Raw genomic sequence first — 24660 nt, 5'->3', positions numbered from 1 at the left:
GGTCATGAGATGCATGAGTATCCAACGATTTTAGAATTCATTGTTTATCTATGGTACAGTGACTGTTTCATTGATCACTACATGGTAATGATTTGCAATGAAGTTGGTTTAACATTAAACAAAAGACAAAAACAAAAATTTCATGTGATTTGGCTATTTTTGTCGATTTATGGTAGCTTAACTTGCTATATGCTTCAGTGTAGCGAAGCTTCATTTAATGTAAAATAAGTTGTAGCGTAGCTCGCTACATTTTCCAAGTAGAATACACAACACTGACAGATTTTATTACATGGCCAGGGACCACAGCAGCAGCATGGACCTCAAAATACATTTTTTTTCCTGCAGAGTGCACTGCCTCATGATCATGGGACTGCTACTAAGAAACAGCAGGGGATTAGCGCTCTATCAGTAGACGGCTGTGCAACACTCGTGTGATAAGGAATGTTGGAGTCTTTCACCCCATTCTACATGAACTTTGCTATCAGCAGTCATTGATTCCACAAAGAGTAGGTCACGGTGTATACACTTAGACAGGACAGTTGAATTGCTGTGGTGCGATAAATGTAATAGAAACGTGTGTGGATAGAAATACTCAAAAGTATTTTTCACATTTGACAGAACATCGGTAGTGATTCATGATGATTTATTATTCTAATTTATCAAAACAGTAAGTAAATATTAACGCTGATGAATAAGTTGAACTGAAATAAAAGATAATTGTCACAAAAGCGACATACTACTATGACAACAATGACTACTACTACTACTACTAGTACTACTACTACTACTACTACTACTACTACTACTACTAATAATAATAATAATAATAATGCAAATTTCTATTCAATCTCACAAAAAGGCTTTTAGGATACCCAAATAAACTCGATATTTGATCAAAAACGATTCAATATGTTGCTATGAATTACTGTGTCGTTCAGTGCCCAGCAGATGGCGCCATAACCTAACTCTGCGATGACCTAACTGTGCTGTGCATCCTTCTATAAAACGACTAAAGGTATTGTTATTGGAAATCTAAATAGACTTGCTATAAATATAAATTTGAACGTTTTCATTTTAAAATTGACATTTTCAGATGCACTGGGGGAGTGTGTTCCACTATTAATGGCAACATTATATGCTAACACACCTTGGGTCTATGGGAATGATTTGCTGTTCAAGATGTGGAGGGAAAGCGTGAACAATTTTCTTACCTTGTACTTCACTAACAGTACTTAGTGTACAATGCTCATTCAAGGCCCTTTAGGTTGACAACTTGGCTTCACAGACCCTGACAGGTAAAAATCCAAAGTGTTGCGAATATGCCTGAAACAATGAAATTTGTTTTGTTACATTAAAACGTATTCAGTGCCAGACATTTTAAGCTAAGACAAAAATTAAAAAACATATATAAGTACCTGGGATTTAATGTGGAGTCTGAAAAGGCATAAATATATCTTTGGTGTTGAATGAGATCTTTAAGCTTTTCTTAGTGACATGTTCAACGAGTTTATGTGGGATCTGCAGCCTTCTGCTAAATGTAATAGTTTCGTGGTTTGAGATATTTGGAATATTGTCGATTGTACTCTTCTACACTGCTCACTAAAACCAGATGGTTGTCAAGTGTTTGACAGATTGTCCGTGGTACCTCTCATCATGCCAGAAACATTGTGAACCAATGTTGTACCCAGTTGAGCGCAGGCTCCTTTGCATTTTGACAAATCACAGTGATGTTCATCCTTTTTCCAAGGCTTCTAGAGAAAATTGAACTCAATAGCATTGCCTTTAGTATCTTCTTAACAATACCATTGGCTGCTTTTTCCCATGTGCTGGTGGTATGCCGTGACAACATGGAACACAAAGACGGGAGTATAACACCTGGAGTTTATCTCCTGTTTGACAATTTGATCTCACTTCTTTCAGCATTTTTTTTTTGCTCATGTCTGATCCAGTTCAAGTTGTTATTAAGTCTAGAGTAGGGTAAAGAATTGGCTACACTTACTCACTTACTTTTTGTATTGGGTGGCTCTGGGGGGGGTGTCTTGCGTCTGTCCTTGAAACTCATAAGGCCCTTTTTTTCACAGCCTGGTTCCACCCTATGGTCACTTTTCCATTTAACTTTTTTGGGGGCATGCGGTTACAGTGTAACGCTTCCTCAAAACCTTTTCCAATTTGGTTCTAAAACCACCGGTGTGGGCCATGACGTGACCATTTCCTGGTTTTAAGCAAGCGAGACAGAGCCTCCACCGCCAATTCATAAAGATATTGTTTCTACAGTACACGTATATTGTGCTTTACAACAATACTTAACCATAGTTAAAATGTTATATATTTATAACCATAGTTATAAATGTTAATATACCTGTGGTTGACATAAGTGAAGCTTGTTGTAATTAGGGCTGTCAAAGTTAAGGAGTTAATTTTGGAGATTCATTTAAATTTCATAAAGCGTGAAAAATAAAGTGCGAAAAAATTAACTTGGTTAACTCAGTTTTATTTACTTCCTGTGTCAGCTGACCTCTGCTCACTTTGCAGCCAAACTTAGAAGAGAGTCACTGGCGCAAAGACAAAGACGGTCATTTGTGTAGTTTTACTTTTAAAAGTTGCTCAACGGCTCATTTGAGAAATCTAAAATCATTTTCACACTTTGCGAAGCCAAATTCAAATACCATATTCGTTGTCTTTAGTCTTTGGCTTGTCATTCAACAGTTGTAATTTACAGGAAAATAATCGTATTCAAGGATCAAAGAAAGCCATTAGAACAGTCTTTGAATAGAAATATACTATTTTCTCCCCACATTAATTCCAAGATTTTACTCAAGTAAATATCTGTTCTCAGCTCTTTGGAAAATCGTAATTGAGAAATGTGATGAACCGCGACCAATCATGATATAGACTGTACAGACAGACAGACAGACAGATAGATAGACAGATAGATAGATGGATAGATAGATGTGAGTCAAGGACCATGCAGGTTGTGATTAATAGCAGTTATTGAGTTGCTGCACAGGCAGCAATTAAATTATTTTACATAGTTGCTGCTGTGTTGAAAGACCTATAATACACACATTCATCAGTACTGTTGGCTTTAGTATTACAATTTTCAAGCGTAGCAAATGTGGTGCTGCATTTTGTTATGCTCGCAAGACTACCCTCACATGATTCATATGCTCTTTATTTATCTTAGCCTCTTACGCATGTTTTGCTCTACTGTTATATATTACCAGTCTGGTTTTACTGAGCTTTCTGATGTATGAGCAAAAGCGCCAAACGTAATGCTGTGCTCAGAACTTCCTGCCATGCTGCGTGGCAATAGCTAATAGTCAATCCATAGCTTACTGCAAAGCCAGGGGCTTCCATCACTTTGAACATTTGGACAACATACAGTATGTTTCTGATGGCCTTGGGGGATCCTACACCATGAGCACTAAGCTGTTCTCTGCTAACTTCATATTTGCCACTATAAATTCATGCTGAGTGGTCATCGCGGGCCTACAGTCCCAATGAAACCTGTGCAGATCATCTGAGTTTTAATAGGATATAAAGGTCTGGTCCCACCAATGTTATATAATGGTGAATCTTGTCAGTTTGTCATCAGTAATCGTCATCAACACATATCAGCAACATACTGAATTGGTCACATGAGAGTTTATTTAGTAGGGCAGCCCCGGAAGTAGTAATGGTTTTATAGCCAGACTCAGTTTGTTAGATCACCGAAATGAGCAAACGTCATGTCACCATAGTCAATAATATACAGTATTATCAATTAATAATGTTCACATTTTTATTTGTCTTTAGAAGAGAAAGCAATCTAATTTCCGACAAACAACAGAAACGTTGTTTTACATACTAAACCAAACTCAACATAAACATATTTTAACTGGGGAACATTTTGCCCAAGTCCTCAATGCGAATGCTTTTAACCTGTGTGATGTCTAAAGGGGTTTCTTGCTTTAGTATTACAATTTGGACTGACTCAAGTGACTTGTCTCGAGTCACTTTACAACTTTGATTGGGCCATTCCGGGAGTCTCCACTCGGTAGTTTTCAACCAATTTGTGGTGGATTTACTGGTAAATTTGGGGTCAGGTTGTCCATTTCTGCTGGATTCACCGGATGCTAAGCTAATGCTGCCACAGCTACGGCATGCTTGATCCTTTTCACCTCGCATGGTTAAAACTTCCCGTGTGTGGAAAAAAATAAAATAAAATACAATGTACGTGAGGGCGGCACGGTGGTCGACTGGTTAGCACGTCCGCCTCACAGTTCAGAGGTCGTGGGTTCGATCCCGGCTCCGGCCTCCCTGTGTGGAGTTTGCATGTTCTCCCCGTGCCTGCGTGGGTTTTCTCCGGGCACTCCGGTTTCCTCCCACATTCCAAAAACATGCATGGTAAGTTGATTGGATACTCTAAATTGCCCCTAGGTGTGATTGTGAGTGCGGATGTTTGTCTCTGTGTGCCCTGCGATTGGCTGGCAACCAGTTCAGGGTGTCCCCCGCCTACTGCCCAAAGACAGCTGGGATAGGCTCCAGCACGCCCCGCGGCCCTTGTGAGGAGAAGCGGTACAGATAATGGATGGATGGACAATGTACGTGATGTTTCAACTGCCGTCGTATGTCGCAACGTGTATGTGAGGAAGTGTCTGTCATGGCATGCCGCCGTAAACTTCGATTTATGTGTGTTCGAAGTTTGAGCGCGCACACAGATGACAGTGTGCCACCAGGTAGGAGAAGTAAGATAATGCCTACTTATGATGTCATATCAAGCGGCAGCGGGCTTTACCACTCGGCGGCCTTCAATAGCTTTTCGTCTGTCTTTTGGTACAAACTATACGGCTAAATTCATCCTCTTAATATTTGACCGCAACTCACCACCAGATGGTGATCAGCTGACAGCTCCGCCCCTCTCTTCACCTGAGTGTCCAAAACATGCGGCCGCAAGTCCGATGATACGACTACAAAGTCGATCATCGAACTGCGGCCTACGGTATCCTGGTGCCAAGTGCACATATGGACACCCTTATGTTTGAACATGGTGTTCGTCATGGACAATCCGTGATGGGCACAGAAGTCCAGTAACTGAACACAGCTCGGGTTCAGAACGATGGAGTCCCCAGGTGGAGCGCCCTCCAGCACACCCTCCAAGGACTCCAAAAAGGGTGGGTACTCTGCACTGCCGTTTGGTGCATAAGCACTAACAACAGTCAGGACCCATCCCCCCACCCTCAGGCGGAGGGAGGCTACCCTCTCGTCCACCGGGGTAAACCCCAATGTACAGGCGCCAAGCCGGGGGGCAATAAGCATGCCCACACCTGCTCGGCGCCTCTCACCCTGGGCAACTCCAGAGTGGAAGAGTGTCCAACCCCTCTCGAGAGGACTGGTACCAGAACCCAAGCTGTGTGTGGAGGTGAGCCCGACTATATCTAGTCGGAACCTCTCAGCCTAACTGTGGCCCAGCAGAAGTCCCTTAGCTGATCATTAGGTTCGCTGTAAAGGCGTCCTATGCATGATGAACAGCAAAGACATGGATTAGGGCTGCTCGATTATGCGATTTTGAACCGAAACCGAATTCTCTGGATAAAACGATGTTAAAAACGTTCAAATCGGCACGGTCGATTTTTTTTTTTTTTGGTGTATCTAAGCCACCGTAGTTTCCTCTGCATTTCCGCTTCCTCCCACGAGCGTGCAGTCCGGAAAAACTACAACAACACCGGCGCTACCGGCGATTCAGCTATTTGCTCAGAGCGTTTAGTTAATAAATCGGGCACAAATAGATCTGTAGTTTAGTGTGTGCCCCGCATGTACAATACAACCCGTGAGCAAGTAACTCAACGTCTGAAAGGCGTTACTTTTTTTCTCCTCAATAACGGACCTCTGGTCATGACTATGCATCTGTATAAGCTTGACAGTGCATTGTATTACTGAGTGACAGTTTTAAACTAATCATTGATTTATGTTTAAGTAAGACCAGGGAGAAAGGTGAAAGGCTAGTCACTAGCTGGTTGGCAAAATGACTTGCTGACCGACTGTTTGGTTTACAGATTTGACTCTCTACCTTCTCTCATGTTGATGATTTCGTTTCAGATGGGATATGCACTTTCTTCTTTCATTATTGGTTTGACTGGCATTTTGAGTTCAAATAAAGAAATATTAAGATGAAATAAAAGACATTAAAAATACTTCATTTTTCATTATTTTTTATTTTACAAAGAAATCATAATCGTAAAATCGGGTTTGAGAGAAAATAATCGGGATTTTCTTGAAGAAGAATGACGGAATGTAAGGACGGAAGTGCTTTAAAAGGACGAGGACGGACGGAGGCGGACGACAATTATTTTTATGAATGATGATGGAGGGACGAGGCCGCAAGGTTGCCCAGGTTGCGGACAGAGGACGGATGACGGACCGTCAAAAAAGGCTAAAGTGCCCATGTCTGTCATTAGAAAGACATTTTTTGGGTTGACTTCCACTTTAATGACAGACAACAAAGATGAATGAATAAAATCGGCCATGTGATATTCATCTGAGGTGGCTACAGAATTCGGATCCTCAACATCTGTTTGCAACCTCCCTCTTTTTAAATGGCTTTCAGCTGGGTTTGGATAGACAATGTAGAAAACTGAAATCAGCTACTGTGAGCCTTACCACATGTGTATTCCAACACATTTGGAAAAAGACAGAGGATGCTGATGTAATTCGCTATGTCGCGGAGCCACACTATTACGGTTATTCCTCTCCCACAGTGGGGGGCCCTCAATTAAAGTCTATGTACCAAGCAGTGAGAACAATATTTCACACTCACCTGCCACAACGTTCTACACAATCCAGTCCAAGAGCTTGTGTCCAGAAGTCAGTGGTGTAGCACGAGCGAGAATACTAATATTTTGGTGACCATCTTACAAAGTACCGGGATCACCCCTCAGTAGGATGTAGCGCATTACTACACCTCTACACTGACTTCAGTGAATGAGTCCTCGTGTATACTAAAAGCCTATCAGCTTGCTGTGACTTTTTGCTGAGTCATCCCTTTGGCCTTTAAACTGACTGCGCAAGAGGCAAAGGGAGCAATTATTTTCCTGCAATGAGTCATAAAAAGCAAACACGGAAAATTACAAGTTGGACCACATTTTAAGTATTGTTGGTCAAAGAACAATACAGCTGAGTTGTTTTTTCCAATTTACAATCTAAGTCAAAGTTAATAAGTGTCCTTGGCTCAACAATATGCTGAACCAGAATCAGCAACGTGATCAGGAGAATCACAAAAAACATCATTGCATCCATGCTTCATAGTGTTCCCCAATCCAACACACACCCAGACACAAAATATCGCAAATCTATGTGATTCCCTATTCATCCTCTCTCCTCAGCATTCTAAGCTTCTTATTTCTACTCAAGAATAGGCTTAACTTTTCATTTAAAGACGCCACTGAGGCCAGAACATGATTAACATTGGCAAGGAGGAAAATCAGCTCTCTTAGCAGATTAAATTCACTTTGGCTAGAGGGGATAAGCCCAGAGTCCTGTATAATTGAATTTATTCATGCTTGTATCACAATTGACTGCAAGGGAAGAGAACGAGGGAGATGAGAGTGTTTGCATTAGCAGGTGAGAGCTCTAGTAAAAGTAAGAAGAAGAGGAGAAGACGTTTGACCTTAAGCACTTCATCGGTTCCTGTCATATTTTGAACCAAAAAGGAAGAATACTTCAAGGTGCCAAGAAAAGAAGACTGCTGTCCAAACTGCGTGGCATCCAAATGTGGGAATAAACAACAGTGGAGACACAAACAAACAAGCTTTCCAATCTTCCCAGTGATCTGAAGCAACAGATGAAAGATCCCCATTATCCCCTGATTCCATGCACATGAATCATCCATCCACACGTTTCTGAGAAGGCTATCTGATCTCCTTGCTTACTCATCTGTGGTTGAATTGTGACTGAAAGTTCATACTGTCCATAAATAGACTCTTGTGTCCCTTTCAACCAAGGAAAAGAGCCTCTGGTACAGATTGAAGAGGCTGAGCTGCCTGAACAGGTCTGTCCAAAGTTGAGCTCAATTTGCTTCATTGGCCGAAATTCAACATTGATGATGTGGGCACATTAAGAGACTCATGGACGTGTTATTAGGAAGGCAAAACATGCATGCTTATTATTAAAGAATGAGGAACTGATGTTTCCCCTTTAATATATTGAGTTCAGTTTACAGGATTAGGCGAGGTCACAAACCACAAAGAGAGAGCATGTTAAACATTTAGTGGCGTTTCATTGAGTCAAGCCGTTGGACCTATTAAGGCACAGATGATGCTTAAAATGCCTACAGACATTCATCTTGAGGGACTATCATTTAGTTATTAGTTTAAGACAACAACAAGGTTATGATTAGTGGATTGTCATTGCGGCTTAGAATCCAACCACAACAATACTTATGACCAAAGTTCCACTAATTGCTAGCAAAGACTGAGTCTAGGCAGACATATTAAGATTCTCAAAAAGGTTACTCTGTGGTGAGTAATCCATGAGTAAAAAGAAATGCTTTGAAACCTTTTTACTATACACAGTACTGTCGTAAATGAATTTTGTCATCGTTATCTTGGAATATGTCCATGCCACCAGAGAAGAAAAACTACATTCTTGTATGAACCAATGTAACCAATGTATTTTCCAAGTCCAAAAACCACAACATTGTCCCTACAGGCTTGTACGGTAGGCACTATGCTCGGTATCCATCTCTCCTCTTGTCCTGATGTACCCATCACTCCAGAAAAAAGGTTAGTATATATCCATTGGACTACATGACCACTTTCCATTACAATATGGTCCAATAATTTATGTTTCCTACTTGTACTGTATACAGCCATTAGCTTTACTGATAAACTGTTTCTTGTGGACAAATTTAAGCAACAATCATTTGCAAAGCTGAGCAATTTTTCTACGTTTGAATTAGGTCAATCATTGGACTTTTCTGAATTAAAGCAACAAGTTACCCACAAGCAGGTTTAGTTAGATGAATAAATAAATATATAACACACCATATGTTTAGCTTTCTGCTTGAAAAGAACAAAAAAACAAAAAAAAGGATTTATAGCCATAGTGTGACAGCAGCTGAGGAAAATGAAATCTACAGTACAATGGAAATGAATTCCAGAGCATCGCTGTCCATACATATTGTTACTGTACAATGAAAAACATGCATCGTTCCAGCTACGTATTCTCCAGAGCTGGATATTCCGCCAAAGTGACGGACCGGTCCGTCTATCCGCCTATGACGGACGCCCATTTTGTAGACGATAAATGATCGATGGTAGATAGAAAAAATAAATGGATTAAGCATAGTTGTCATCTACCGTCTATTTTCGCGGTTAAGCTTCAATGGCCGCGGCGAGGTTTCCCGTTGACCGCGCCTGAGGATTCTGGGCCCTGAGGCTCAACTGTTCTCTCAGGCTACGCCATGATTGGTTGTTATCTGAGCCCTGAGCAACTGTGATGTCATTTTCAGCTGGCAGAAGTGACAAAATGGCTGCCCCCGAGATGGCTAGACTTTGCTGCTTAACTCATATTCCACAAACACAATATTAACCTGAATGCATTTTTTCAACTAGTGGGCCTGCATAGAGCATATTCCTGAAAAAAATATGATTGGGTTGACCTTCCCTTTAATATAAATTTTATGTAACAAAAGAACTAGCATCGGTTACACGGTATCGGAATCGGTGACTATTCGAGAGTTGAACCCTCGTACTTGTATCGGTCTGAAAAAAAAATGCTGTATTGAACATCCCTAAGTTCAATGTAATATTTGAGATGTCTAACGTATATTTCACAAGGGGAAAGAGGGTGCCTGCCTGTGCTATTTTGTTGGAAGAAAATAAAAACAGTATCAAGAAAAAGTGTTCAAACACAGAAGAGCTGTGTGAAATACCGTTTAATTCATTTGAAACTTTTGCTTTTCATTGCAGAGTCCTCCCCTGAAATCTAAACAGATCTGTGAAATACTATTATCTTGGCAGCGATGAGTAGCTCCACTATTTTGGCAAGGTTTAGCACTCCCAACAGATGTGTGTTTTTCCAGCGGGCCTTATATTTCACAGCTACTCCAGGATTACATTCAGGCAGGTTGCAAAGAGGAGGGAAAGCAAGAGGGGGGCGGAGAAGACCAAAAAGAGGTTTCTGCTTCAGGCGCTCCTTAGACATGCTCTCCACACGCAGCTGGCCCATCTGGGGATTCTATCTGGAGGCTTATTGGGACTGAGAGTGGACCGCTTTCTTTTACTGGATCTCTAATTTGGTTTGAATTGTGGCAACCGTGTTCATTTTACAGGTGAGGGTGAAATAACATTATTCTAGTTGGCATTTCCATCATATTATTGTTTTCATGTACTAGAGCAAAACTATGATAAGAAGATTTCAGGCCGGATCATATCATAGTCTCCATAATATTTACAGTATTCATGACAGAACATCAAAGAAAGTGTTGGGAGAAAGACTTATGCCTTTTTATCACATATGATCAAGGTGTGCACCATTTTTATGTATATTTCTCCGCTTTAAGACTTGTAGTTTCCCTCAAAATTATTCAACCACTACAGCAAATCATATTTGCAAAGGTAACAAACATGTCAAATAAGAGCAATTTAGATTTCTTGATATAAATAAAAAAATATTAGAAATGACCATTACTTGTTGAGATTTTTGCAAAGTTGCCACTGATTTGTGCAACTGTAGGTCATATTTGATCACATTTAGATCAGTTTTAAATACATAAGCCTCAGTCTCATTCTGGTAATTAAAAGTAGATATTACTGTTGCTATTTAATTGCCGCTTTACTCACCCGTGAAAAACTTACACATCGATCTCTGTTTTTGCCAATAAAAGCACACATTATTTTATTTGTATATTTTTCCAAACATTAGTTAGAATTCGGCTGACTAATTTTCACTACAATTGTAGATCATTTTTTGATTAGCCAAAATTGACTTTTCCATTTTGAAATTCACATCATGCCTCTGTTTCTTCCTAGTGCAGCACTTGAAGTTAAATAGTTCCTTAATTAAGGCTTAACCTTAAAAATGTTACTGCATCAATGTTGCTGCTATTTGGGAAGAATTAGTCATCTCTGTTATCCTGACTACAGTGTGCTTTCCTGTCTCTAGGTGGGTTGTAATTTACGATCCAGAGCCAAATGAGTTTTCCGTGCACAATGATTGCCTGCAGAGGCTCTTACCTGCGGAGGTGTCTGCTCCCCCTGGGGTCTCTGTTAGTGCTCTTGGCTGCTGTGTCCCCGGTTTGGGGCTTCTGTCCCACATCGTGCGTGTGCTCCGTGCCCGTTGAAGTGCACTGCACCTTTCGTTACCTGAACGCAGTGCCTTCCCAGATCCAGCCAGCTGTGGAAAGAATTAATCTCGGGTGAGATCCCATTTTTCTCTGTGACGTTTGGCCAACTAAAACGGGGGGTTGTTACATCCACTAAATGCTTCGAAATGTGCTTTATTATTGTGGGACATGCCTGTGCTTTAGTTCACCTAAGGGATGCTTCAATTTGCTGACATCACAACAAAATGGCTTTGAAAACAGTAATGGCCTTTTAAACTAGTATGTTACTCTCTAATTAAATGCATTTCTAAAATGTCATGGCAAAATTGGCCTTTGCCTTCTCATTTTCTTCTTTGAGGAACAGGTAAGAGGTGTACTCAGCTGTGTCTCATCTGTTCATTAGCTAATGATCTCCTTCTTGGAAAAGAACCCTGTTGTATGTGCATTTCATACTATAGCTAGTTAAACTACATTTAAGTAGATGTATGTTATAAACTTTTTAATTTTCCACCCACCCATTTCTTTTTTGTACAACAGCGAACCTCCGTTTACTGTGGGGGATATGTGCCAGACCCACCTGCTACAGATAGGCATTTATGATTTCTTAATATGAAGAACGCAGAATACGGTCTCATGAACTCGTCAAGCATGGTCTCCCAAAGCACGTATGCGATAACGTTCTTCCTAAGAACACGAGTCTCTTTGTAAATTGGAAGGGCTTTGTCCTTGTTAACCCCCAAGACCAACCCCACCGGCCCCCCCACCCCCCGCCCCGGCACCCATATGTGGGATCTTTTCACACCCAAGCATTCACAACTATCAAACCGCTGGATCCTCAGTTTAAGTTAGCAGATAAGAATAATGTCAGGCCATTCTGAGCATTCTGGATTTATACATATTTTCATTTGGAACAACATTTGGGCCGCGATTGCAGACATTTCACAAATTCACAAGGACATAAGAACGGATAAAGATGCAGATTGACAAATGACTGTAGGTGATCTCTATGTTTGTCCACCATAATGGAGTTTGAGAATAAGATAAGATAAGCTTCAAACAGAAGATTAGTAATGTAGGCCTACTCCTGTTCTTTTTCATCTGTTTTTTTCAGTATAATAATAATCATTTAATATCAGAACAAATGCACAGTCTTCTCAGAAATGCTAAAATGATAGCTAAAAAGTAGACACATTTTTAATGCGGTGGCATATATACTGACATATACTGATCACATGATCACATGGCAATTTTGCATTGCTGTAAAGCTAGCATCATCTAATTTTCTTGGGCAGGTCACAGGAACACTGAGGCTGAAACTTATTCTTTTCATACAAATGTGTTGCCCTGTACATCATGTTGGACATAGAACAGTTAATTATGCTTGAAATAGTATATGCAACAAGTGGGTTGTCAATATAGTTACAATAATTCGTTTTGCAATTATAGTTAAATATAGGTAAAATTCCATAGATAAATTCCTCAATATGTTGACCGTGATGACCTCTACCAACTGCGATCAATGCAAGTGAGGCAAGACTAAACCTGAGTAGACATCTATTCAACCAACTGAAAGCACCTGTGTCTGTATGTATGATCTTCTTGCATAGAAGGTCCTTTTAAGTAAATTATAGGCCTGCTAACCCACAGAATTGTTCATTTTTCTGTCTGAACCTAAAGTCCTATTCAACACCTCCTTGTTTCTTTCATAGAAGTAACATTTATTGAAAAACACTGTTATGTTGACATTTGTCAATTGTCATTTTCAAATTTACTGATTAAAAGAAATGTGTTGCTTTAGACTGAGAGGGATTTGTCTTCTGACCTTCCATAGACAATGTGTTCCCCCTATTATCCTCATTGAACATAAATTTTCCATTTGCAGGTACAACAGTATAACCGTCTTGCGGGGGGATGCTCTTTTGGGACTGGAGAAATTGGAAATACTGATGCTGCACAGCAATCTTATTCACAGCATTGAGGACGGAGCATTTCAGGATCTTCAATCATTACAGGTGAATATCCTCAGAAAGACAATAGGTGTGCCTCACCAGAAAAAGAATAGGTGTACCTTGGCCAGAATAAAATATATAGTGTGTGTGCGTATATATATATATATATATATATATATATATATTTGGCGGCACGGTGGTCGACTGGTTGGCACGTCAGCCTCACAGTTCAGAGGTCGTGGGTTCGATCCCGGCCCCGGCCTCCCTGTGTGGAGTTTGCATGTTCTCCTTGTGCCTGTGTGGGTTTTCTCCGGGTACTCTGGTTTCCTCCCACATTCCAAAAACATGCATGGTAAGTTGATTGGACTCTCTAAATTGGGTGTCCCCCGCCTACTGCCCGAAGACAGCTGGGATAGGTTCCAGCACGCCCCGCGACCCTTGTGAGGATAAGCGGTATCGATAATGGATGGATGTATATATCTTCTCCCAGGTCCTCAAGATGTCCTATAACAAAGTCAAGGAACTCAACAAACAGACATTCGAAGGCCTGGAAAGTCTGCAGCGACTCCACATGGACCACAACTACATTGACTTCATCAGCCCAGAGGCTTTCTACGGCCTAACCAAGCTACAGTTGGTCCATTTGGAGGGAAACCACCTGCAACAGCTCCACTCAGACACCTTCATTACCCTGAGACACAGCCAGGTGTTCAAGTTGTCCTCGGTGAGGACCATCCACCTGTCAGACAACCTCCTCACCAGCCTGCCAGCAGACATTTTCTCTGGGTGCAGTCACCTGGAGAACCTCTTTCTCCATGGCAACCAATGGGCATGTGATTGTCGTATGAACTGGTTCCCACTATGGACACAGAAGCACACTGGTGAGTAGAATAGTTTGTGTGATGCATCTTTTCTAGTTAGGGATATTTGGCTTATGGCTCAAATTTCAGGATGAACTAAATGTACTCTAACTTTTACAGGTGAACTTAAATTGACCGTCTCTAAACTTTTGTTGAACTGGTGAATGTTTCATTACTTTTTGCTCAACTTGCAGTTCTCTAACAAAGAGCTGAAATGCAAAAGTCACAACAGGTGTCCATGAATAACTGTTACAAGTTACATGTTCCAATCTAAATAGAATTGGCATTCAAACAGCCCAATAATGCTATTGACAGAGGTGCGCATTCCGTCAGACTGACAGACTAGACCAGGAGTGTCAAACTCTTTTTTTGTCGCAGGCCACAGCATAGTTCTGATTTCACTCGGAGCACCGTTACAACTGTTAAACCGTGTAAATATATGATCGCCTTATGACTAATTGATGGATCACTAGTTTTGAAATCAGTAAAGCCAGTAAATTGTTTGTTCAACTATTTTTCAGTGTATTTTAAAGGAAGGATTGGTAACAAATGGTTGAAATATTGAATATGTTGTGTTAACAGTGAAGACAATTTCAAAAAAACATGTCAAGTCAACACACATGATTTGTCTTCGTTTGCCACATAAAATGATGTTGCGGGCTGGATCGGGCACCCGGATCTTGAGTTTGACACCTGTGGACTAGATCCTCATTCCATCACTGATGGATGCCTGTTTTCCTGATGATTGATGAAACACTTTTTAAAAACGAGGGACTAAGCGCTGATGGAAGTGAGTTTTTGTCCATCACCGCAATCATCAGAAATGGCATCCAACAATTACGGATCACGACAAATGCCCGTTTTGCTTACGTTTTTTTTGGGTGGGTTTGGTGTTAAACAGATTGACGGACCGACGGACTTATAACAAACTAACTGAGAGATGATCAATGACGGACCAGCAAAATTGTGTAAAATGCCCAACTCTGTTTATTGATATTTTGATATAATGAGAGCAATTGAGCAATTGATCAACAATACCTCACCATTGTAAGGCTTCTAACACTGTATTCCCTGCGGGATGTGGACAAAGTGCTTAGAGTGTCATGAAGTGCCATCAGCAGGTTGCAACAGAGATACAGAGAGACAGTAAGTGTCACAGAAAGGTACAGAAGTTGGTCTGTTTTGTTTTTTTAACATTGGTCAATTCATGGATCAAACATATGTTGTGAATTTCGCTGTTCATCTACTTTTTAGAGAACAGAACGTTCTGCAAAAATTACTGTAACACTGATTGTATTCAGCCCTGCAATTGACTGGCAACTAATTCAGTGTGTCCCCTGCCTACTGCCCGAAGACAGCTGGGATAGGCTCCAGTACGCCCCGCGACCCTTGTGAGGATAAGCCGTATCGATAATGGATGGATGGATGGATGATTATATTCAAAGGTTGAGAGAAAGTCAACTTAAGGTCTCCAGTAAAAGCTCAATCTAAAATGTCACCCAAAATCCGTCATAGATACCTAACTGCCAATCCACCCAATACCTATCCTGACTACTAACCTACCGCTGAAGTCAAATGCCCATGATGTCATACAATTCCCTTTTCTGTGGTTTTGTCAAAGACACATTTCCATTTTCTGAATTTCAGATTTGTTAAATCAACATTTGACCTAATAGTGGCAGTGAGAAGAGCAAGCATGCAAGATGGTGAAAAATAGTTTAAGAGCCAAAGACAATCTCACAATTTATGATGGCTTGCATAAAAGAAAACCATAAAATACACTTCTATAAACTGTATGCATGATGTATTTTTATGATTTTACATTCCCATATGTAGAATAGTTGGTCTCTAAAACAGTCTAAAATATGTATTTGAATGTTTCAAGGGGTGCTAAAATGTAAGCGGGATAGGAGATATCCTCGAGGTCGGCTGTACCCCGTTTGTGAAAAACACAATTCCCTTTTCTGAATTTCAGACTTGTTAAATCAACATTTAACCTAATAGTAGCAGTGAGAAGAGCAATCATGCAAGATGGGGAAAAAACTGTTTGAGAGCCAAAGACTATGTTACAATTTATGACTTGGCTTGCGTTAAAGCAAACCATAAATTACACTTCTATATACTGTATGAATTATGTATTTTTATGATTTTACATTCCCGTATGTAGAATAGTTGGTCTCTAAAATTTGTACTTGATTGTTTCCAGGGGTGCTGAAATGTAAGCGGGATAGGAGATATCCTCGAGGTCAGCTGTGTCCCGTTTGTGAAAATCCAACCCTTTACCAGAAGAGACGCCTCACCCTTCTTCCTAGTGATGCCTTCACTTGTACCAGACCTTGGATCCAGCCCCATCTAAAGCAGAAAAACATCAGCTTGGATGAAGGGGAGTTCACTCCAGTTTCCCCAAAGGACTTTATTGCCCCACTAGGCTCTATACAATTGAACCTGGCGGATCAGTTTCATAATGATGCCAGCCTGTCATGCACTGTCCAGAGGCCATCTAATCTTGAAAATCACTTACTTCCCGTGGAGGAGGAGGGGGGTCACAATATCACTATGCTCACTACTAACATAACTACATATTTGGTATGCAATATTGACAATGAACATATCCAACATTTGTGGCAAATCCTGGCAGCCTACAGTGAATTCCCCATGAGACTTGAGAGAGGCTTGTTGTTGACTAAAAGTCCCAAAATGATGTACCAATATAGTCAGAAGAAAATGAGTGAGGATGAGCTACACACAAACATTGATGCTGAAATCAAAGCCATTCCTGCTTGGCTGATGCAAGATGAGGTTAGTTTGCAGCTCGACCGCACTACAACTACTTTCTCTACTCTGCATATCAAGTACCAGTCTGTCGTCAACCTACGGGTAGAAAACACCGTCCCTAAGAAAGACCATTATTCCTGGACAATGATAAAGAAAGACAATGAAACCAAACGTGAGCAAACTATATTAACAGGTGAGTGGTGGATTGCCTTTATTCAAAAGCTTGTGTGCAACATTGTATTACAGAACACATATTTTTCAAAATGATTGCAATGCTTACATTTTTTTAATGCAGGTGGGGTGGTTCAGTTGAGCTGTCAAGTCCGAGGAGAGCCAAAGCCTTTGTTGGAGTGGATTTTACCAGATGGAATTAAGGTGCGAGCCCCTTATGTCAGTGTGGACAATAGGATCATTATCACTGCTGGAGGAAAGCTCACTCTTCGAGGTGCAGACGCCTCAGACACGGGCCTTTATCGCTGCATGGCCACCAACTACTTGGATGCCGACATTCTGGTTTTTCGAGTGACAGTTTTGGCTCCTGATGTGGTGGAGGCAGATGTCAACGGTGTCCATATATCCCGGAAACAGGGGGAACATCTCCGTATTGATTGTAGCAGCTCAGGAAGTCCAAAGGCTTCAATACAATGGGTACTCCCAGACCACTCAATATTGGACAGGTCCCAAGGACAAAAGAAGGTATATGAGAACGGCACTCTATTGATTGAGGGCCTTACTAAGAGGGACCAAGGATTTTATAGATGTTTGGCTGCTAATCACTTGGGAGTTGACCTGTTGATTGCTCAGGTGACAGCAAGTGACAGCTCTCAAGTATTGACAGACTTTGATAATGACGGATCAGGTATGGCGATGGAGAGCCAGGGGGACCTAACTTTAACTGATAACACAAGTGAGATCAGTGACAATGACATCCCTTCTTACCAACCAACTGATAGAGCTACCCAGGAAGCCAAAACTCCTGTTTCTGATCGACGTCATCCCAGACTGAGGTCACAGAGCAAAAGTAGTTCACAAGTTCGAATAGGACAGAGAGGTTATTCAGCCAGCAATAGACGTCGATTTAGAAATAGGGTTTTTGATAAAACAATTAGGAAAGTTGATCCAAGGAAATTTGCAGAATTTATGAAGAGGGTCCAAGATGGAGCAAGAGAAAACACTAAAGAAAGAAAGACAGTAAAAGACTCAAAGACTGTTTTGCCAAATGATAATGAAATTGGCTCTGGTGAGGTACGTGATGATCGAATTTTACTTGTTACTGTTTTGCCTACTAGACATAACTCTCAAAAAGGAAGTGTATTTGAAATGGAAAACACAGACACAATAGAAGTAAAAAAAACCAGTGATGGCTTCACTTTCAATCAAGAGAGAGAAAAACTAACAACTGATTATATGCCAATCCACAAAAATATATATACAAACACTCCATTCAAAAGTGAGAGAGGTGTCACACTGTATGACCTGATTTCAGTCAACTCAAGCATCTTTAGTTTTGATGAAACGACTGAACTTCATTCCCTCAAAAGAATTACCAACCCTAAAACTGTTTCAGATTCTTCACAAGAAACTCAGCTCCAGTTCTCTGGAGAGCATCCTTCAGAACCAGAGACGTCCACTGAGGTGTTCTCGTTTACCACTGATCCTAATGTTACTCCAATGAGGGATGGCACAGACCCCATGGAGCATTTTGTCCACTCCGATCCTGAAAGCCAATCCACAATCACAGCTGTCACAACCACACAGAGGCGAGAAGATCAAATAACCTTCCATACCACCCAAACAATAAAATCCCCACCTTTTGGATCCACCATCATCTCAAAGCAGCAGATCCATATCATCCCACACAAGAACAGTCGAGGAGGGGGGCGCAGAAGAATGTTCCACAGTCGCAGAAGAATCATTAAACCCAACAAGATTACTGACATACAATCCATTATCAATAAACTTATACAGCCATCTGAACGGAATACTACAGTACCATATAGTATAGAAGTGACAGCCGGTAAGCATCTTTTTTAACTTTTGAACTTCTGTGTTGTTTTAAGACTGAGCCAACAATTAATAAAATGTTGTTGTTTTCAACCACAGATATGGAGCTATCCACTCCCACTGCACAATTTGGGACAAGAGACAAAGCTGGGAACAAAAAGTTACGCGGAAGGCAAAGAAAGCCAATCTCCGCTGAAACATTAACTATACCTCAGACTTCAGCTGTAACCTTAACTACATCCCCTACTACTCTGCCCGCCATCACTACACACTTACCCAAAGAATCTAAGGCTCTATCCCCAACCAGAAAAACAGAAACAAAAGTCAGTTTGTTTGATGATGACTATGACGATTTATTCTCTGCAGATTTTGAATTATCAAATCTGAAGCCCAGTGCTCAGCCTCTAACTACAATGAGCCCAACGTATTACTCAAAGTCCTTCACCACCGTTGAAACACCATTACAAACACAAACTCTTGCCTCCCCACCTACAGTCAAATTACTCCCAGGAGAAAATCTTGAGACAGACTTGTCATATGGGTCAGGTGGAATTCCAGATGAGTTTCCTACAACCAGGCCGAGATCTGTTGGAGGGAAAGGGCGCCAAGGACGAAGAAGGAGGCCATTTAAGGGACACAGACCGTCAAAGAAACTTAAAAATACTCAATCTTATCCGATAAGCACAACTAAGATCTTTGACAAGAAAACAACCATGGAAACCACTATACAGACAACTTTACTGCCACAAAATAGTGCTTCCAAATATCCACTGTATACACCATCAAGGCAAATCGACAGAACCACAGGAACATCAGAGCAGCAGACATATGCCTACAAAGAAATCGACTGGGGCATTTCCCTTACAACAAGAAAACCTTTTGTCCACTCTAACACAATGCCTACATTAGAGAAACCTTACACAACTCCTCAAAACAGAGTCCACAATAGTGTCAGATCCCCAACACAGATGTATAATGGTCACACAACAACGACAAGGAGAACTAGACCAACAGTACAAACTGCCGCCAAAGAGAGTACAGAGAAAGCTATTTCTTTTGGGACAATGACCATATACACAGCTGATCAAGACTACATCTACACATACAACAAAAACAATGTAAACAATGTACTTTTCACAACGAGCCCCGATGTTGCAAGCACTCAACCAACTACTATGCTCATGACAAGAAAACCCAAAATACTCGGTGGCAATGCAGCTAGCTTTACAGTTTTGACCAATTCCGATGCCTTTTTACCATGTGAAGCTGTTGGAGACCCACAGCCAGTGATATCCTGGAAACACTTCTCCTCAAGCGCAGGTATTAGATGGGATATATTGTATATTGTAATATGTTTATGAATGATTGTCACCGTGCCATTTTTAACATCTTGGCATCATCATAAATGAGAAGTTACAAAGCGAGTGCACACTCTTTAAGTTGATAAGGTAACTGAAAGAAACTGGCAACTTGTCAATTTAAAGTCTGTATACGTGAATTTGCAAAGACCACCAACCATCACTCTAAGTTAATGTGTTGGTGCGCTGTTTTAAGGGGAATTTTTCTTTGTTTTTTCTCTCTCCCATCCAGGAAACACAGTTACCATCAAGGGGAGGATGGGCAAATTCGAGTTGTTGCGCAATGGCACATTGTCAATACAGAATGCCAATACTAAGGACCGTGGCCAGTATATCTGTATTGCTGAGAATGATCATGGATCAGATAAACTTGTAGTCACTCTCTCCGTCGTGGCTTACCCTTCACGTATACTAGAGCCAAAAATTAGAGAGATAAAGTCTCATGCAGGAAATACTGTGGAGATTCAATGTAAGGCAGATGGTCGGCCCACACCGACGATATCCTGGATTCTGGCAAACCGGACACAAGTAAGCGAGCACCACAAACCAAATGGAAGGGTGTCAGTGACTGCTGGCGGAACTCTGGTCATTAGAAAGGTGTCTGTTTTTGACAGAGGTCATTACAAGTGCATTGCTAGCAACCCAGCTGGAGCTGAGACTGTTACAGTCGGCTTGCATGTGGTTGCTGCTCCACCAGGTATCTTAGAGGAGAAAAGACAGCAGGTGAAAGCTGTTTCAAAACAAACCCTATGGCTGCCCTGCACAGGTCAAGGTAGCCCACAACCGACGATTCACTGGGTGCTGCACGACGGCGTGTTGGTCAATTCACATAGATTTGCCTGGGACAAGAGGATATCTGTTTATGATAATGGAACCCTCCTTATCAAGGAGCTGGCTCCAATTGACAATGGCAAATATGAATGTATTGCAACCAGCTCCACAGGCTCGGAGCGAAGGGTGGTGACTTTGATCGTCGAGAGAAGAGAATTTGCACCAAAAATAGTGGTGACATCCCAGCATGTAACTGAGTTGTATTTTGGGGATCAGCTTAATCTAAACTGCTCAGCGACTGGAGAGCCCGAACCCACGATTATGTGGAGGATGCCATCTAACATAGTGGTAGACCAATCACATAGGTAAGATTCCATCACCAATCATGGGAATGTACAAAATATTATTGACTAAATACTCAAGGTAATAGTTAACTGGATTTATTCTCAATCATGTAAACTTTGTCTGCTTTCTGTAGATTTTTGGTGCAGTAAAACTAATACATGCAGAAAATGTTTATCACATGCATTGAGGGCAATATGAAACACAAATGATGGGATTGTTTACGTTGTTCATTTAGCTAACCGCTTTTCCATCCTCTTTCTAATTTCTGTTCCTTTCCTTAGGATGGATAGCAGATTCCAGGTTCTGAAAAATGGTACTTTGGTCATCGATTCTGCGATTGATAAAGATGCAGGAGACTATCTCTGTATGGCTAAAAGCATAACTGGTGATGATGCCCAACTCATGAAGGTCAAGGTGTCAATGAAGCCAGCTAAAATAGTGCACAAGCCGCATGCCAGGAAGAAAGTTCTGTATGGTAATGACTTCAAGGTCGATTGTAAAGCCTTGGGGGCTCCAAAGCCAGAGATCTCCTGGGGCCTTCCAGATGGAACTGTTGTTAACAGTGCTCTGCAAGCTGATTCCTTCAGTGGAGGAAGGAGAATACGTCGCTACACTCTGTTTGACAATGGAACACTCTATGTAAATCAAGTGCGTGAACTACAGAACACCATTATGATCAAACTCCAGGATTTATTAAGAAAAATCTGGTGTAATGGTTTATATCTATGTATGTTTTTGTCCAGGTTGGTATGTCAGAGGAAGGAGACTACACTTGTATTGCTGAAAACCAAATGGGAAAAGATGAAATGCACGTACATATCACTGTTGTGACTGCTGCTCCCAAGATACGCCAAAACAGTGAGACTTATGCCAGATTGAAACCTGGAGGTAACATCCGCTTTGACTGCGAAGCACTTGGTGAACCCAAACCGAGGATCCTGTGGATGCTGCCTACCAATGACATTATAGCCGCATCTAATGAACGCTACTTGTTGCACGTCAATGGTTCTTTGGATATTAGGAGTGCAAAGCCAATCGATGGTGGAGAGTATGTTTGTATGGCTCGCAACCCAGGTGGTGAAAACAGAAGAGTTTACAAACTTGAAATTGGTGGTAAACCACCTGTGATCAATGGCTACCATCAGAACAGGACTGTATTAAAAGAATTCTCTACTAAATATTCTAGGAAACTCATAGACTGTAAAACTGAAGGCAATCCAACTCCAACTATCACCTGGATAATGCCAGATAACATATTTCTTAAGGCGCCATACTTCGGTGGTAGGATTAATGTCCATCATAATGGGACTTTAGAAATTCGTAATGTACGTCCTACTGATACGGGAGAGTTTATTTGCATGGCGACAAACGATGGAGGAGAGTCCGTATTAGTGGTACAGCTCGAGGTGACCAGTACGCTGAGAAGGCCCATTTTTAAGAACCCTTTCAATGAACGGATTGTCTCTCCTTTGGGGAAAACTAATGTTCTGAATTGCTCTGCTGATGGACACCCAAAGCCAGATATCATCTGGATTCTACCTGATGGAACACGGCTTGCTGGTGGGCGTAACTCCCACAGACGGGTAGATAATGATGGGACTTTAGTCATCTATAATTCTCGCATTGAGGATGCTGGGAAATACCGCTGTGGTGCCAAAAACACCATGGGCTATATTGAAAAACTCATCGTTTTGGATGTGGGGCAAAAGCCTTACATTCTTACAAGGCCAAGGGGCATAATACGCAGTATGTTCGGAGATCCTCTGTTCCTTCACTGTCTGTCTGATGGAAGTCCAAAACCTAGGATCTACTGGACCCTCCCTGGGGGCCACACTCTTAACCAGCCTCAAGTCCTGGGGCGCTACAAGTTGCTAGAGAACGGTACTCTAGTTGTTCAGGACACCACTCTTTATGACCGAGGGAACTATGTCTGCAGAGCTCTGAATGATGCTGGGGAGGCTTTGCTAACAGTCCCTGTTGTTATCATTGCCTATCCTCCACGCATCACTACAATGCCACCTCCAACCTTGAGGTTAATGGCAGGAACCCCTATTCAGCTCAAATGCGCTGCCATTGGTGTACCCAAGCCAGAGATTACCTGGGAGCTGCCAGATCATTCCATTCTGTCAATGGCACAACAAGGGAGGAGATTGGGAAGTGAAATGCTTCACCCTCAAGGCACACTTGTAGTCCAGAGGCTCTCAGCCTTTGACTCAGGCACGTACAAGTGTGTAGCCAAGAACCATCTGGGTACAGACCTAAAGGCTGTTTATGTGCGTGTACTCTAAAAATCATGGCAAAGGAAACAGACTTTCACCAACATTTTGATCTGTAGGGTAATGGACCAATCTGTATGTGAATTTAAGAGAATGACAACAATATATTTTTGTGAAAAATGTGTGACATTTATTTAAATATGAGGAAAGGACATTAGGAGACAGAAGAAATTGAATGGAATTCAGAAAAGAAAAACTAACTAAAAAACACACATCTGGTGGGATGGATGTAAATTGTTATTGTGACTTGGAACTGAATGTCTGGAAAATCATAGCTGGTACTCATTCATGTGGGGGCATTCTCTAAGAGCAGAAAGTGTTCATACATTCTAATCCAAAGTGATTCCATTGAGGGTCTAACGCTGGCCACACATATGGATTCAATTACAGCACATACAGTCTTGTCAGCAGCTTGTTTTTTAGAAGCAAATTAAGGAGATACTGTAGGTGACTATGTTGTACATGCCTTGCAAAGACAAACCATAGAATGTTGTATATTTGTTGTTTTATGAAACTATACAGTAGTTATGAAGATTGTTTTACACTGGATAGGTAACATATTTGCTACAATACACAATTGCATAATTCTGTTTTGAAGCAGATGCATTAATTTCTTTTCAGTGTATAGTTAAAACAATTTCAAAGACTTGTGATTGATTGTGTTGTACACAATAATTTACAGTAATGTTATACATTATGTTTATCTGTAATAATACAGTATATATTTGTGTAATACCTACTAATGTATGGGAGAAAAATAAATCCAACATTTCATGTTGTTTGTAGGTTTGCCTTTGATTAATGTGCTTTGAAGTGGAAATCACAGCTTAGTGAATTTAATTTGTGAACTAAATCACTACTAAATCCACCATTGTGGATTTTTAGTATTTTGGATCTATGAGATCAGTTGTTGTAATCCTGTGGTTAATTATTAGGAATGCAGGCGAAAGTTGCTTTTTATTCTGTGATCCTAATATAAAAAGACAAATGCTAAAAAAATGCTGCTCCAATATGTACAGT

At 41.0% G+C, this 24660-nt stretch overlaps 2 protein-coding genes across 3 annotated transcripts in view; one reads left to right on the top strand and one right to left on the bottom strand.

The window, feature by feature from the left end:
- The window catches only part of aadac (arylacetamide deacetylase), a 28335-nt gene extending 16718 nt beyond the window's left edge, over positions 1 to 11617 (bottom strand). The window contains exons 1-2 of one of the 2 annotated variants that reach the window (XM_086035522.1): positions 11496 to 11617; positions 11214 to 11373 (exon numbers count right to left, since the gene is read on the bottom strand). The gene's annotated coding sequence lies outside the window, so the exon portion shown is untranslated. Of the gene's footprint in view, positions 1 to 6796; positions 6930 to 11213; positions 11374 to 11495 lie in introns of those variants that run through there. The other variant, XM_086035523.1, reaches the window with a different exon arrangement.
- Positions 10188 to 24372, top strand: igsf10 (immunoglobulin superfamily, member 10). The gene is made up of 11 exons (XM_086035521.1): positions 10188 to 10309; positions 11143 to 11395; positions 13185 to 13314; positions 13742 to 14132; positions 16318 to 17079; positions 17182 to 18903; positions 18990 to 19113; positions 19228 to 20210; positions 20481 to 21384; positions 21646 to 22012; positions 22108 to 24372. Exons 2-11 carry the CDS (start codon positions 11172 to 11174, stop codon positions 23650 to 23652), a joined length of 7152 nt encoding a protein of 2383 aa, XP_085891647.1. The 5' UTR covers positions 10188 to 10309; positions 11143 to 11171; the 3' UTR covers positions 23653 to 24372.
- Positions 24373 to 24660: the final 288 nt, after the last annotated feature.

The sequence above is a fragment of the Filicampus tigris genome, chromosome 7, assembly GCF_054856515.1.
Source record: "Filicampus tigris isolate MCC_2025a chromosome 7, RoL_Ftig_1.0, whole genome shotgun sequence".
Taxonomy (NCBI): Eukaryota; Metazoa; Chordata; class Actinopteri; order Syngnathiformes; family Syngnathidae; genus Filicampus; species Filicampus tigris.
This window is presented reverse-complemented; position numbering and strand designations above follow the sequence as displayed.